General features: G+C 30.1%; 8 protein-coding genes across 8 annotated transcripts; 3 read left to right on the top strand and 5 right to left on the bottom strand. All coding sequences in view use genetic code 12, as the record gives it.

The window, feature by feature from the left end:
- The first annotated feature begins 95 nt into the window (after positions 1 to 95).
- DFJ63DRAFT_205725 (uncharacterized protein) lies at positions 96 to 838 on the top strand. The gene has a single exon (XM_064903963.1). It carries the CDS (start codon positions 413 to 415, stop codon positions 794 to 796), a length of 384 nt encoding a protein of 127 aa, XP_064761245.1. The 5' UTR covers positions 96 to 412; the 3' UTR covers positions 797 to 838.
- Positions 839 to 880: 42 nt separating this feature from the next.
- On the bottom strand, positions 881 to 1,549 carry DFJ63DRAFT_314517 (uncharacterized protein; the record flags this gene model as incomplete). The annotated part of the gene is made up of 1 exon (XM_064906381.1): positions 881 to 1,549. One exon carries the CDS (start codon positions 1,547 to 1,549, stop codon positions 881 to 883), a length of 669 nt encoding a protein of 222 aa, XP_064761244.1.
- Positions 1,550 to 2,048: 499 nt separating this feature from the next.
- Positions 2,049 to 3,376, top strand: DFJ63DRAFT_205723 (uncharacterized protein). Its single transcript, XM_064903962.1, has one exon. It carries the CDS (start codon positions 2,470 to 2,472, stop codon positions 3,067 to 3,069), a length of 600 nt encoding a protein of 199 aa, XP_064761243.1. The 5' UTR covers positions 2,049 to 2,469; the 3' UTR covers positions 3,070 to 3,376.
- A 37-nt stretch (positions 3,377 to 3,413) lies between these two features.
- Positions 3,414 to 4,391, bottom strand: CEK1 (mitogen-activated serine/threonine-protein kinase). Its single transcript, XM_064907154.1, has one exon. The coding sequence runs from the start codon at positions 4,332 to 4,334 to the stop codon at positions 3,429 to 3,431; it is 906 nt and encodes a 301-aa protein (XP_064761242.1). The 5' UTR covers positions 4,335 to 4,391; the 3' UTR covers positions 3,414 to 3,428.
- A 2,266-nt stretch (positions 4,392 to 6,657) lies between these two features.
- PRI2 (DNA primase subunit) lies at positions 6,658 to 8,226 on the bottom strand (the record flags this gene model as incomplete). The annotated part of the gene is made up of 1 exon (XM_064905183.1): positions 6,658 to 8,226. The coding sequence occupies one exon, from the start codon at positions 8,224 to 8,226 to the stop codon at positions 6,658 to 6,660; it is 1,569 nt and encodes a 522-aa protein (XP_064761241.1).
- Positions 8,227 to 8,289: 63 nt separating this feature from the next.
- Positions 8,290 to 11,626, top strand: CDC68 (chromatin-remodeling protein). The gene has a single exon (XM_064903961.1). The coding sequence runs from the start codon at positions 8,489 to 8,491 to the stop codon at positions 11,570 to 11,572; it is 3,084 nt and encodes a 1,027-aa protein (XP_064761240.1). The 5' UTR covers positions 8,290 to 8,488; the 3' UTR covers positions 11,573 to 11,626.
- On the bottom strand, positions 11,467 to 12,892 carry CSO99 (Cso99p). Its single transcript, XM_064903967.1, has one exon. The coding sequence runs from the start codon at positions 12,632 to 12,634 to the stop codon at positions 11,681 to 11,683; it is 954 nt and encodes a 317-aa protein (XP_064761239.1). The 5' UTR covers positions 12,635 to 12,892; the 3' UTR covers positions 11,467 to 11,680.
- On the bottom strand, positions 12,893 to 15,106 carry XUT1 (Xut1p). The gene has a single exon (XM_064903966.1). The coding sequence runs from the start codon at positions 14,900 to 14,902 to the stop codon at positions 13,151 to 13,153; it is 1,752 nt and encodes a 583-aa protein (XP_064761238.1). The 5' UTR covers positions 14,903 to 15,106; the 3' UTR covers positions 12,893 to 13,150.
- Positions 15,107 to 16,726: the final 1,620 nt, after the last annotated feature.

Genomic DNA, 16,726 nt, shown 5'->3' with positions numbered 1-16,726 from the left:
CAGTTTATATATGTCTATTCATCACAATTATCAATGACGTCTTGAACCAAAGGGAATGACTTTGAAGTTCGAGGGTTTTGGTAAAATTTTGTCCCGCGTTAATTCTTCCTCTGTCACTTTACATAAGAAATGACTTGTGGAGAAATTGAGACACAGAGAATGTCGCAATTTGGAGGATGCTAAACGACATAATCAGAAGAAGTTTAAAAGTTTTGATGAACGACATCATCAACGAAGTCAAACAACGTCATATAACACTATATAGATAGATACCATAATATCATTGATTTATTATAAAAGTGATTACCCGAATCAATCCACTAATTAGAGATATATTTGTACAAAGAAACTTATCACAGGTCAAAGAAATAAATACTGTTACTACTCATCATATACACAAACATACCACAACATGACAAATATAGATCTTCATGAAATATCAGAAGTAACCACTAAACCCCATTCCTTCAAACAAAACCCGAAACGACCAAAACCGCCAGCAAGAAGATATAAACCACTTAAACAATTAATCAGTGATGAAGTCAAACATTTACAAACGAATCATCCTGATTTATCAGTGAATACGCCCACATATCAATCGATTGTATCACCTCCCAGTTTAAAACCTCAAAAGGTATATTGTGATATCACTGGGTTGATTGGTCCCTATAAGAATCCGGCTAATTCTTTACGATTCCATAATGTGGAGATATATCAAGAAGTTATAAAGAATATGCCAAGTGGGGTTGATCAAGAGTATTTGGAATTAAGAGGTGCCAACGTCATCTTGAAGTAAGTGAAGTAACGTTTTGTATAGAATTATGTATATTAGTATTACAAGTGGGTTGTATCTATGTATTTATGTATGTGTGTACCTTTATTATACCCAATTTGATACGATTTTTTTAATATTATTATCAAATGTAACATTCTCTATAATTTGATCACCAGTCAGATTATCATCATTATGAGAGGTACCCCCATTCAAATTATTCACTAATGAATTATTGAATGGATTACATATCAATCTTAAATAACATTTATAAACATTTTTAAATAAGATATTAATATCTTGGAAATTAATCTTGGAATGAGTAGTACTAGTATTTGAGATTCCAATGATGATTTTCAATCCATTGTTAGTTTCATATCCGTATACTTGGATAGAATCCTGAATGAATAGAAGGATTATTCCTCCATTGGCGGGTGATACAGTTTGTCCTTGTGGTGATGATGGTGGTGGTGGTTGATGAGGATGATGATTTATATAATGAAGATATTGTTGTTCACGAAGATTTAACGAGGAGGGAGAGGCAAAGATATCTAATGCCATATGAGATAAGAAATTATATTTCAAGAAGTTATCCGAACTTGTATCATCATGATTAAACGATTGAATATAGAGTGGTTTATCATTTCGAGAGATTAATGATATGAATCTTAATGATAAATGATTAGGAGATTTTTGAGGGGGAGGAGATAGTACGCTATCTGGTTGTTTTAGATGTATGGAGTCTGATAAAGTAGGAGTAGAAGCAGAAGTAGTCATTATCAATTGGTTCTAATTCTAGTAAAGTTATATAGTTGTAGCTGTAGTTGATATTGTCACTGATATATATATATATGTATTCTGGTTTTAGTTGTGTTCTTGTGGTTGTATAAAAATGCTATAGATTATATACAGGTCAAACAAATTAAATCAAATCAACATCCATACCACTTACACCCGTACATCCATGAGATCAAATATTTCCGTAAAAGGAACGACGACGACTTTAAACAGAAAAAAAAAAAAACTTTATACGACAGAAATTGATTTGATTTTGATTTGTAACTAAATATAGAACTCTGATATGATATGATATGATTGACGTATTAGATATATGATTTAACTTAAAGTATTACTTAGTTAAGATGAGGTTCTATATACAGAGTAAACTGATTACATTATAGTTATCTCATCTTCTATAGATGAGATCATTATACTAATAAGAATGCCAATATTAACTATTGCTATTTTCTTCCTGGCTGTGGGATTCCCCCTTTCAGCCTAAAAAAAAAAAAACTCCTTTTTTTAAATTCTCTCATACAAAAAGAAATTTTCATCTCACATACAAAATCTCGATTCTAAACCTCCATACCCATTTAACTATAAGCTTCAAATATTAACCTAAACATCTTCTTCTTGTTCTTTCTTCTTCCTTTCTCTCTATCAAATACATACATCACATTCACTCGTTATATTTATTAGACCATACAAGTTCATACAATAGTTGAACCCTGTATCTTTCCCGTCTGTACCCGATCCATCCCTCGTTCGTTCGTCCGTTCCCCCTACATCCCCACGAGATCACAAAAGCTAAAACAAAAAACAAAATTTAGCTCCAACATTACCTTACATTTGACGATAAATATAATAAACGATAACATATCTAGAGTAGACGATAAATCATCAATATCATCATCATCATGGCTATTTTCAGATCAAAATCAAAACAACAAAATAATGGATTTCGTCCTAAAACTGCTGCTAATATCGATGTTAAAATCTCCAGTAAAGATGAAGAACAATTTCAATTAAATTCAGGATCAGTCCATGATCCTATCTTAACTGCCGTCAATGAACTTCAACCTTTTGAACAAGCCGCTGCTAAATATGATAATAGAAGACCAAGTTATTTAAGTCAAGGATCTCATGATTTAAAAGATATCTTTGGTAATCCCATTGATAGACCTGATATTTCAAATCCAACCAGATCAAGAAATGAAAGACCATTAGATACCATTAGAGGATTTGAATATGCTATTACAGGTGATTTAACTTATCGTGAACAATTAGAAACTTCAAGATTAGGATGGGGATTCCATGAAGATTTCCCTCATTATAATTTACAACAACAACAACAACAATTAGCTGCTGGTGGTGAATATGAAGGGGGTAATGCTGCTACCGCTATTTTCAATCATAATTCCGATCAAGCTGTTTATCAAGGTAATAATTATAGTGCTAGTAGTTTAAGACCTGAAGGTAAGAAAAAGAAGAGAGGTTTATTTGGTAAAAAGAAGTAAGACTATTAGTGTTCTTCTACAGTTATAGTTCATTATGTGATTGGATATTTTTTATATTAGTTAATTAGTTTAGTTTTGGTTTTGTAGTTTTATATAGTGTTTTGTTAATCTTATATGATATGAATTTAGAAATGTGTCGTCATAACACTGTATGTGGATGTTTACTTACTTGCCTTTCCCTCATTATGAGATCAAACAATGCACACACACACACACACACACACACACCAAATTTTTTAAAACAATTCGCGTTTTATCATACAACAATTTACAACCAACCCCCATAGATTCATTCATTATATCATTTTGTATATTGTTACATTATATATATATATATATATATTACCTATTATATACTATTACAATGGTTTCATAATTTCTTCATATAACATCATTTTTAAATCTTCAATTGATAATTCATTTTTATGTTTATCGAAATCAAAGAAATCCTCGGGAATCTTCTCACTTATAGGCTCATCATTTGGATCATGATATAATTGTAAATAAGGATGTTTTAAAGCATCATCAACCGTGATTCTTTTGGTAGGATTAAAAATTAATAATTTCTCTAATAAATCAAGCGCTAATGGATTTAAATTTGGATTCACATTGGCAAATAATGTTTGGAATGGAATCTTTTTACAAAATGGTAAAGATCGAATATATTCTCGAGCTCTTTTACTCTTAATATTATAATAATCTTCCATATTAGGAGTTCCTAATACTTCCATAATTAACCATAATTGATTATGATAATCTCTACCGGGGAATAATGGTCTACCACTAAGCATTTCAGCCAAAATACACCCTACTGACCAAACATCAATGGCAGTAGTATATTCTTGAAAAGTTAACATGATTTCAGGAGCTCTATACCATCTTGTAGCCACGTATTCCGTCATATATCCGAAATTATCTTCACTTGATGCAATTGATCTTGCTAATCCGAAATCAGCAACTTTTAAATCACAATTTGAATTTAATAATAAATTCAGAGGTTTTAAATCTCGATGTAAGACATTAGCTGAATGTAATGCTTTTAAAGCTCGTAAAGTTTGATAAATGAAATATTGAATATGATCATCAGTTAATTTTTGAGTTCGAATAACTCGATGTAAATCAGTTTCCATTAATTCTTGAATTAAATAAATTTCATTGAAATTCTCATAATTGGTTGGACGTTGAATAGCTAATATACTAATGATATTTTCATGATTGAAATGTTTTAATAATTTTAATTCTCGAAGGGTTCTTAAACAAAGCATTGATCTTTCAAACGGTAAGATTTTCTTAATGGCTACTTTTTGTTCAGTTGGTTTATGAATGGCTGAACATACAATTCCATAAGCTCCTTTCCCTACAATTTCGAGAATTTGATAATGGGATGAGACATTGAATGTGACTTGTTCTTGTTCCTCCTGTTGTTGCTGTTGTTGTTGTTGTTGTAATTGCTGTTGTTGCTGTTGCTGTTGTAACTGTTGCTGTTGCTGTTGTAACTGCTGTTGTTGTAACTGTTGTTGTTGATCTATATTCATGATGATAAAGTGATGTGACGATGAGGGATTCTATATGTATATAAGGGAAATGAAAATTAAATAATTAATGATTTAAGATAGGGGGATTGAATTAAAAGAATAGTTAATAAATAAATAGAATGAGTAATATAATAATAATAATAAGGGTTTGAAGTAAATTAAGTAAAGTTTAATAAAATAAATATGGATTAATTCAAAACTGAGCAACCAAGTGATGAGACAGGGTGTGTGTAAAATGGAAATGTGTGACTGGGGTAAAGTATGAGGGAGGGATGGAGGAGGGAGGATGGAGGAGGAGGATGGGATGGATGAAGGGAAGGTAGATGATATGGCGAGGTGTGTGTGTGTTAAGGGATGTGGTTGACTCGTTGGTTGATGAGGAGGAGGAGGAGGACTAGGTTTAGTTTGAAGATAATGATGACGATGACGATGAAAGTTTAAAATTCAATTCACTTTCAGTTCAGTTCAGTCACTAAAGTTTAATTAGGCCCTGTCAGTTGTTAGTCAATTTTAAGAAAAAGAAATTTTTTGGACTTTTTTATGACGAAAATCAGAAAAAAATGACAAAACTGCGATAAAAAATGACAAATCAATTTGAATTTATGACAAGTCAAATGATGAAGTAAATAGTTAAAGGAATGGACAGTAATAACCAAATGTTATCAACTTATAGAATAGTTTGAATGAATGAGTAGAGACAGACAGACAGACAGAAAGACAGAAAGATATACTTAGTTATAAAAAGGTTATTATAAATAAAAATTTAAAACCAGATGATTATTGTTGTTATTTATACAAAGTTTACAAATTGATCCATCCATATAAACACTACGACTATACGTAACTTACATACATACATAGTTTAACACATGATCTACATACGTCAGACACTTAACCGTTACGTCCTACCAGTACCTAGTAGGATACTACTACTTAATACTATAAACTATTGATGTTCATACAAATCGGTAATAGTTTCAAATGTTAATGTTTAAGGTACATAATCTGAAACATATCACAAAATTATAAATTAATTAATTAGTTATTATTATGTATTATTTTTATTATTTTAACTTCAAAGTTCAGGAACCAGGAACCAGGAACCAAAATCTATAAACAATACAGAATCAGTTACATGAATAGGGGAACTTATGTATCTATTTGTATGTGTGTGTTAATTTCATTTCCATTATAATATTGTTATTTATTATTTAATTGATTATGGTGTGAGCAGTCTGGGTGGTCTAGGTTTCAATTTAGCTCAGAACTTCTGATGTTTATGAGTCTTGATTATTTCTTACCTCTGTTTTACAACCACTTCATATTCATTTCATCATCGTCAACAAGTGTTGGTATACTCCTACTTGGTATTAACTTACAATTTAAACGGTTACAAATTTCACCATTTGAAACATCAAACAAACAAATTTTTCTTCTTCAAATTGAGTCAATTTCAAAATACGTACACAAAATCGGTTTATACCACACTATTTCCTAATTGGGAAAGTGTCTGCCATCAACTTATACTAACACTTTGTAACTATATACATTAGCCACTATCCAATAACAATAACAACAACAACAACAACAACAACATCACTAGTCATTGATCTTCTCATTAACCAGCATTGGATCCGCCTTGGACTTCTTATATTATTTACCATTTATTATTTTATTATTATTTTATTATCATTATCATTGCTCATGGTTATAGTTTCCTTACATCAAGTTTTGTTTAATTATAAATCTAATTCATTATTAATGATGGTTCTAAATTAATTTCGTATCTTCAAAGTGAGTCCCATCGGTCAAGGCACCTTTACGCATGCTTCCCCGTTATTGTATCCACTTATTCACTTACCTAACCTTGTTTTATAGATCATATGTTTGTTCTTGAGATTTACTGTTATTTTACTTTACTTACTTACGAGATTTAATTAAATTAATCATTTTTTTTCGTATATTATTTAAATAAACTTCTTATATTCTAATTTACAAAGTATAAACAAACTCAAATCAAATCAAATCAACCAGCCATTTTATTCTAGTCTAATCAAACACTTATTTCTTTCTTCTTTTCCATTGATCTCTCCAATTGTCTAGATCTATCAAAATATAAATTAGGATGATTAATATGCATACTTTCAGCCACAGCACCACTACTAGCTTTTAATTCCTTTTGATGAGTTAATTCAAATACTCTAGTACATGCAATTGAATAATCCCGTTTATCAACATCATCCATAATTTCATTAATTTGATGTTGATCTTCAATTCCTAATTCATTCAAATTAGATATTAAATTATTAACACTTAAATCTCGATATGGACATCCATGATATTCATCTTTACTAGGTTTGGCCTTAGCGAGAATGGTAGCGCAATCCCAAGGTTTATAATTTATACGAGCTCCTTCTAAACCATAATTATGTCTAATATTATATTTATATTCTTTATTAAATTTTTCTTGATTAATTTTCTTTAAAAATTGTTGAGACCAAAATTTTAATGCTTCATCAACATTAAGTCCAATTCCCTTTAAGAATAAACCTAATTGTTGTCTACCACCATATTTCAAATGACTATTGAAGGATAATTGTTTTTGTAAGATTCTTGCACATAATGGATAATGTTGTAAGATTTCCGGGGTTTGAATCGATTGAGCATTGATATCATTAGTATCATCTGAACCGAAATTATTAGTATCATATTGAATATTGGAGAAATTTAAACCTAAATTATTTAATAATGGTAAGATTCTATCATCTTCTTCTAATCTTGGTAAAGTTTGGAACGTTCTTAATAAAATGGTATTTAAATTATCTTGGAATTCAGTTACGATTAAATTCAATTGAAGACTAGTTGGAATATAAGCATACCCTCCTTTTAAAAAGATTGATCGAGAATTAATTAAATTAGTAACTTTTTCAAACGGTAATTTAATGAAATTTTCTTTGAATTTAATATGTTGTTTAACTTGTTCATTAGTGATTTCACTTCCAATTCCTTCTTGTAATAAATGATTCTTTATAATTAGATTCGAGGCATTATATAATTGGTCAAAATTAGCTAGTTTTTCTTCTTGACTTATGAATTTCCAATGTAATCGATGAGAATTCAGCATTAAGAAATCTTCTTGTTCCTTGGGAGTTAATAAATTATATCTAATTCTGAATAAAATCCCTTCATTCTTAATGAATTTCTTTCTTAATTCCTCACTTCTACAAAACACTAATCGTAATATAAAATGAGAATAATGATCTTTCTTTCTTTCTTGATAAAGAGTTGGATTGATTTTCCCATCACTCGAATTACCATTCATAGGTAAATATTTCAATAATAATGGTCTTAAAGCAACTTCGATATCCTTAATTGATTTAGAACGAGCTCCATAACTTTCAATCTCAATTAATAATTTCAATCTATCAATCGACCAATTTTCAAATTCTTCAAGAGTGATTTCTTCTAATGGTGGAATATCATAGAACGTTAATCTCAGTTGATAAATATTATTAAGTTGGCTGATGAGATCTGCTCCTCCCTTTTTGTCACCACTTGACGACGACGACACATCTTCGAAGTTTCTCCGTCCAGCTGTCTTCCTCTTGACTTGTCTGAACATGGCTATCGTCACTAAACTTAATGAAGATCAAACTAAGTTGTAGATAGTTATTATGGTTTATCTGTTTTTGTTTATTGATACTTAAAATTTCAACGCGTCTTTTTTTTCGAAGTAACGTGAGCGCGTTGGATACAGGAACGAACAAAATGAAGTGAAGTGAAGTGAACAGAACAGAAAAAGTTTTGACCGTCATAAATTAGCAACGACGACAACGACGACGAAGGCAAACCTCATTACACCTACTCAGATCAATCAATCAATCATGAGTGACGTTCACATCGACTTGAATACTTTCCATAAAAGATTGTCGATCATCCAACGTCATTTGGTCCAGGATAAAATCAAACAAATCTTGATCTTAGTTGGAGGTCCCGATGATGAAAATACCTATAAGAAATCAAATGTGATTCAAAATTGGTTATTAGGGTATGAATTCACTCATACTTTGATCTATATCACTCAAGAGAAATGTATTTTCATTACGAGTGAAGGTAAGTCTAAATACTTGAATCATTTGGTTAATAAACCTACTCAAAATTCCAGTGATATTGAAATTTGGATTAGAACTAAAGATGTTGAAAAGAATAAAACTTTATTTGTCAATTTAATCAATAAATTAAAGGATGTTGAACTTGAATATGGGATTGTGGTTAAAGATCAATATAAGGGGAAGTTTATTGATGAATGGAATGAAGTTTTAAATCAAGAAATTAAAAAGAATGATAATGTTAATCCATTTAAATTGAATGATATATCACTATTAATCTCCAAATCAATTGAAATTAAAGATTCTGATGAATTTAATAATATTTCAGTGGCTTCTAATGCATCGATTGTAATGTTAGATACGTTCACTAATGAAATGATGACTATTGTCGATGAAGAAAAGAAAATTAGTAATTCAAAATTAACTGATCAAATTGAAGATAAAATTGAAAATAATAATTGGTATAAGAAATCGAAATTAAGTACGAAATTAAAATCCACCAGTTTTGATCCTGAATTATTAGAATGGTGTTATTCTCCAATCATTCAAAGTGGAGGTGATTATGATTTAAAACCAAGTGCTATTTCAAATAATAATCAATTGATTGGTGATGGGGTTATCTTAGCTTCGATTGGTTTAAGATATAAATCTTATTGTGCTAATATCGCTAGAACGTTTTTAATTGATCCTACTAATGAAATGGAATCAAATTATGATTTCTTATTAACTTTACAAAATCATATCATTAACGAATTATTAAAAGATGGTAAAGTTGCTAATGAAGTTTATCAAGGTGCTCTTGATTTCATTAAAGCTAATAAACCTGATCTTTTACCTCATTTCACTAAGAATTGTGGATGGTTAATTGGTATTGAATTTAGAGATTCAACTTTTATTTTAAATGCTAAAAATGATCGTAAATTAATTAATGGTCAAATTATAAGTTTAACCATTGGGTTTAGTAATTTAGTTAATAAAAATACCAAGAATCCAAAATTAAAAAATTATGGTTTATTATTAAGTGATACTGTTAAAATTACCGAATCAGAACCTATATTATTAACTGATTATTCCAAACAAAGATCAGAAATTTCATTTTATTTTAAAGAAGATAATAATACTGCTGCTAAACCATCTGTTAAACAAGAAAAGAAACCAGATCCTAAACTTGAATTAGATGGATCAAGATCGAAAATTTTAAAATCTAAATTAAGACATGAATCAGCTACTAATGAAGATGATTCAAATGCTGATAAATTAAAACAAGAAAATCAATTAAAATTACATGAAAAGAGACAAGCTGAAGGTTTAGCTAGATTTTCAAAAGCTGATGCTACTGATGCATCTGATTTTAAACCGGTGTTCAAAAAATATGAATCTTATATCAGAGAATCACAAATTCCTTCTAGTGTTAAAGATTTAAAAATTCATGTCGATTATAAAAATCAAACTATAATCTTACCAATTTGTGGTAGACCAGTTCCATTCCATATAAATTCATTTAAAAATGGATCTCAAAATGAAGAAGGGGATTATACTTATTTAAGATTAAATTTCAATTCTCCTGGTGTAGGTGGTAATGTTAGTAAAAGAGTGGAATTACCATATGAAGATAATCCCGATAATTCATTCTTAAGATCAATCACCTTAAGATCCAAAGATCATCAAAGAATGATTGATGTATTTAAAGCTATTCAAGATTTAAAGAAAGATTCTGTCAAACGTGAACTGGAAAGAAAACAAATGGCTGATGTGGTAACTCAAGCTAATTTAATCGAATTAAAAGGATCAAGAGTTAAGAAATTAGATGGAGTTTCAGTTAGACCTCAACCTGATACTAAGAGAGTTACTGGTGTATTAGAAATTCATGATAATGGGTTAAGATATCAATCATCATTTAAATCCGATCAAAGAGTTGATGTGTTATTTTCAAATATCAAACATTTATTCTTTCAACCATGTAAAGATGAATTAATTGTATTGATTCATTGTCATTTAAAAAATCCAATTATGATTGGTAAGAGGAAGACTTTTGATGTTCAATTTTATCGTGAAGCAAGTGATATTGCCTTTGATGAAACCGGTGGTAGAAAGAGAAAATACCGTTACGGTGATGAAGATGAATTACAACAAGAACAAGAAGAAAGAAGAAGAAAAATCTTATTGGATAAAGAATTCAAAGCCTTTGCTGAATTAATCGCTGATTCTTCCAATGGTTTGATTGATTTAGATATTCCATTTAGAGAATTAGGATTCAATGGGGTTCCTGCCAGATCATCAGTGTTCTGTATGCCAACTAGAGATTGTTTGGTTCAATTAATCGATCCACCATATTTAGTGGTTACATTAGAAGAAATTGAAATAGCGCATTTAGAGAGAGTTCAATTCGGTTTAAAGAATTTTGACATGGTATTTGTATTTAAAGATTTTTCAAAACCAGTGGTTCATATAAATACTATTCCAATGGAATTATTAGAAGATGTTAAAAGTTGGTTAACCGATGTGGATATCCCGTTAAGTGAAGGTCAAGTTAATTTGAATTGGATTGCCTTTATGAAGACAGTTCAAGCTGATCCTTATCAATTTTTTGCTGATGGTGGTTGGAGTTGTTTAACCGGTTACGGAGAATCAGATGATGAAGACGAAGATGATCAAGAATCTGAATTCGAAGTGACTGATGAAGATCCAAGTGATGAAAGTGAAGCCAGTGCTGATGAAGATGACGATGAAGATGATTATGGTAGTGATTCTGGTAGTGGTAGTGGAGATGATGTTAGTGGAGAAGATAGTGCCGGAGAAGATTGGGATGAAATGGAAAGAAAAGCTGCTAAAGAAGATAGCGAACGTTATAGAGATTAAGTAGGGTTTCTAGTGTAGTGTTGCACATACTATTGTATATTGTATTTTGTATGAAAAATAAATAATAAATAAATAAATAAATTGAAGTAAAAAATGTTTGATATCAATTTAGCTCAAATCAATTGAAGACCAAATATCTCTGAAACCCCACCAAGAAGCTCCAGAACCACAAACACCAACCCAAAATGGAGATAAACAACCTTCACGTAAGGACCAATGTAACACAAGAGGAACTTGAATGACTTGTTTGAATACAGCAATCTTCCAATTTGTATTAGACCATTCCAGTATTGGAGTTCTTCTAAATAATTCAACAATTTCAATTACTAAATAAAGTCCCCAAATTCTTGAACACCAAATATAGGTCTCAAAGGACCACCAATCATTATCATTTGTGCCTACCCAATTATGATCAGTTATCCAACCGGCATTTTCTAATAATTCCAATACTAAACAATTAATCGATTGTAAGAAATTTATAATACGATTTGATTTTGGTGTGATATTGGTAGGATCAGTCATGGCGGTGAATTCATCTATTATCCATGGAGCATATTTGATTGATTCGGTTAATCTATTGAAGATTCTTATATCTGATAAATATGACGATACAGCTTTGAAATGTTTACCGATAGGTGAAGGTTTTGAAGCTTCCTTTTCATCAAAAGTTGGTTTTGGAGCATTAAAAAGATTAATCAAGAATTTATTAGGAGAATTCGTTGATGATGATAAATCGATATTCAAATAGTTCAATAATACTCGTTTAATGACATTCAATAAGTTAAATCTTTGTAATTTCAACCAATGTTTGATTTTATATTGATTATTTAAAACGGCTGATATCAATAATGTAAAATAACAAATGAAATATAAATTAGCATCGACAGTAGATGATTTGCTCAACACTTTATCATTAATCTCTTGATAGAATTTCCTTGACAATACTGATTTCTTTAATAATTCATTCAATTTTAAGATAATCGCTAATGGAATCGATCCTATTGGTTTTTTTAATAATGATTTAGTGGGGATTGAAAGCGGTGAAATTCCTTGTATCGACATGATTGCTTCAGTATTTCTTATTCCAGGTATATCTTGGGATTAATCAGATCTTATTATTGAAGTATATGAGTGTTAGATCTTCGATATTGCTGATATTGCTGATATGACGATGAAAGATCTAAATTACAATTTCCATTATCTGATCAACAAATTTTACCGCTAAAAATAAAAAAAAAAATTAGTTCATCTTTGACCTCGGATTGATTGTACGAATGCGGATAAAAAAATCGTCATAGATAAATTTGATTGCAAAAAGTGAGTACAAGAACTTTAAACAAGATCGTACGATTAAATACTATAGACTGATATAGGGATGGAATGTAATCATACTTGATGATTCTAGAAAGTAAAATAATATAAATATAGGAAAAACAACAATTTAAAACAGTAGAATTGAAGAGATAGATAGTATGAAAGAAAGAAAGAACTATATCCAAAAACCATGAATTTTATCTTTAAAAAGATGGGAACGATTTATACAAAATAAATAAACAGGATTACACTTTATTAAAAAGATCATAATAATTTTTGATCATTTTCATCAGACGAAGATTTAAGATGAGTTATAGAAACATGAGATCTAATAGCTTCAATGGCAATACCTTCCTTTTCAGCATATTGTTGCATACCTCTTTGATCAGCTGAACCAACAGTTTCCAACACAATTTCGTTAATTTCTTCAATATCATCTTCAACTTGAGGTAATAATAAATTCAATATAACTCCAATAAATCCAGTAACAGCGAAACCAGTTTCCATAACTAAAATAATAGCATTGAAAAATCCAGATAATGATTTATTATCACCAGTATAAGTGAAAACAGTACTAAACCAATCTCCAATTAAAGTAGCTCCTAAACCAGGTAACATAGAAGCAGTTAATAAGAAACGATCTCTTCTCGTGAATTCAGTAGTGGAGATAATCTTAATACCGGAAATAGCCACAGAACAGAATAAGAATGAAGTCATACCACCTAAAATTGCACTTGGAATACTAACGAATGCAGCAGCAAATTTAGAAAAAACACCCATAACAATAAGGAAAAAGGCACACCAATAACCAGCATATCTATTAGCACATTTTGTGATTGAAATAACCCCATTATTTTGAGCAAAAGTTGACATTGGAGTAACAGTCATTAAACCAGATAATAAACCATTGAAACCATCAGCTAAAACACCACCTTGAATTCTTGATTCATATAATTCACCTTCAACTTCTAATCTTGATACATCTGAAGTAGCAGTGATATCACCAATAGCTTCCATCATTAATGTGATATAAACAGCTAAGAAAGGTAAGACTATTGGGGCATAAACTTTTAATTTAAAAGTATGAACCCACATGAAAGTAACAGATGGAGCAGCAGCAATAGTACTTGAACTGAAATAACCACAAGCAGCACCAACAATACAACCTACTAATAAACCGACAATAACAGCACATGATTTCATAATTGGAGACCCAAATCTTTCTGATAAAATAATGGAAACATAAACTAAGAAACCTAATCCAATGAATTGAGCTGAACCCCATGGTAAATCAAATTTACCAACTGAACACATTTCACCTACACAACCTGAACCACCAACCCAATCTTCAAACCCGGATTCCACAAGCGAAGCTCCTATTAAAAACACAACTGGACCAGTAACGATTGGAGGAAAGATTTTTTGTAAAGTCTTTGGTGGAATGAAAGATAATAAGATTTCAATTAATGAACATACGATACCGGTAGCTAAGATATGACCATAACCATCTGGACAAGGTAATTGTTTTCCAGAAGCATCTAATGGACAAGCACCAGTTTTATACATTAATGGGAAAGCATTACCAACCACTGAAATGGTGGCGAAGGAAGTACCAACCACCGATAATAAACCTGTACCTAAGTAATAATTAGTACCATAAATATGAAATCTTGTAATTTGAATACATGATAAAATCCCTGAAGTAATTAAGGAAGCACTAACTAAATATTCAGTTAATTTTGGATCTAAATTAGCAACTCCAGCAATAATGATGGGAGGAGTAGCTACACCAGCCAACATAGCTAAACAATGTTGGAAACCTAAAATCATCCCTAATACCACTGGCATGTCTGAATTCAAACCAAAAAATGGTTGAGTTTTAGGTTCTTTAGTCATGAATGGGACATCAGGAATGAATAAATAACCATAATCATAATCACCTAATAACCCTTCTTTGGTGGTTAATTTTCTTACCAACCTTTTACCATTTGATTTTAAATCTGCTAATGAAACCATGATTGAATAATATGTATATATGAAAAATTAAATTTGTATGGAGATCAGCAATTATAAAAAAAAATAATTTGATTGCGAATGTTTTCGTTATCTAAGGAGCAGGGAGGGAAGGAGTAGCAACAACTAAACAACTAAACACACAAACAATGATTTGATGATGAAGGAAAGGATAAAAAATGAACAATGCAAAAATGAAAGGAATGATATGTGATATATATATGTAATTAATATAACTAGTTTAAAAAGAAGATTGATTGATAAAAAGAAAAAATTTTCAAGTTTAGAGATAAAGATAAACTAAATTGAAGACAAGAGAAACAAGACAAGACAAGTTAAGAAATAAAGTCAAAACAAGTATAGATTAAGGGTTATGGATAAATTAAAATTAAATTAGAAAAAAAATATTTTTAAAAGATAGAGATATCATCGATTGAGTTGAGTGGGTGACACATCTGAGAGATTGAGATTAGAAGATAAAGGACATAACCATAAGGGAAGGAAGGAAGGAATAATAATAACAGAAACGAGGAGGAGGTATAAGAAGTAAACGCGGAATATACCATAAATAATAATCACACAAATCAGAGTTAATTTTACTTGATATTACCACAATAAGAAACCATACCTTAGCAACCGTTATAGGTAAGAATTAAAAAGGAAAAATGCCTTAACGGTTTTTACCATTCAACCAAAGTACATTTTTCTAATTTCGGCAATTTGCGTCTCAAATTGCTTTTTATTTTTAAAGGGTGGGTTTTTGATATTTTAAGCTTATCGGTTGTTTCCATACACTATGCAACAACTTCAACTTTTAACTTACCACCCCATTTTCTATTACGAATTACAAATCAAAAAAACAACTTCGTAGTTTAATCTTGTCAATCTATATTATCCTTTACCTTTAATGTCTCGCCCCGGTTTAAATGAATCATTTCAATCAATCAATCAATTACTTTTCATTTTAGGTATACCAAACCTATGGGTGTAAATTAGTACTTTTAACTTGAACGGGCCGGACGGCCTTATACCACATTAAAGTAAGGCCTTCTCATTGGCTTTGATTTTATAACATAATCCCCTTGATTAATATATGGTCTCTCTCATTGCTTATTCAACTAAGTTTATCACCAAGAGTACAAAAACTTGATAATCAAATTTAATTGGTTTAAGATAAAAAAAATTGATTTGGAGTTTTCCACAAATAGAAATTTTCGCGTGTGATCATATCGGACATTACCGAGAATAAATTTTTGATTATCTTTACATAGATTGATCTCTTTTTTGATTTATAGAACAATCATGTTAATATATGTTTAACTTCTACATAATACTTTAGTATTATTATTATTATTCGTTTAACATAATAATATTAATAGATCAGATCATATTTTTAGAGTTAGATGGATAACTGTAAAGCATTCATATACTTGGAGGGAGAGAGTGGCACGTTTACTATTGCGGTATGGATTTACCAACTCTAACAATCATATGATTTTAACAAACCTTGTGATGATGATTATGGGATATAAATTGGATAAGATAAGATTCCAGGGAGATCAATATAGGAAGGTCAATACTTGTTAAATGACAATCTATCAAATCCAAGTTGTTTAATATCGAATTTGATTTACCATTATAATTTAATTTAATTAATGAGACTTTCAAATTTCGGAACATTCCATTTTGTGATTTTGTTTGAGTTTAATGATAGAAATCAGCTATCATAATTAAAAAGTTAATAATGAGATCTTTATCATTAAACTTTTATTTAACTCATTTGACAGATTTTAGCAACTTAAACATATAACAAATTTGGAAAAAAAA

Source organism: Scheffersomyces coipomensis (assembly GCF_036884675.1).
Source record: "Scheffersomyces coipomensis strain NRRL Y-17651 chromosome Unknown DFJ63scaffold_5, whole genome shotgun sequence".
Lineage (NCBI taxonomy): Eukaryota > Fungi > Ascomycota > Pichiomycetes > Serinales > Debaryomycetaceae > Scheffersomyces > Scheffersomyces coipomensis.
The sequence above is the reverse complement of the archived record's forward strand: the minus strand, read 5'-3'. Positions and strand labels throughout refer to the sequence as shown.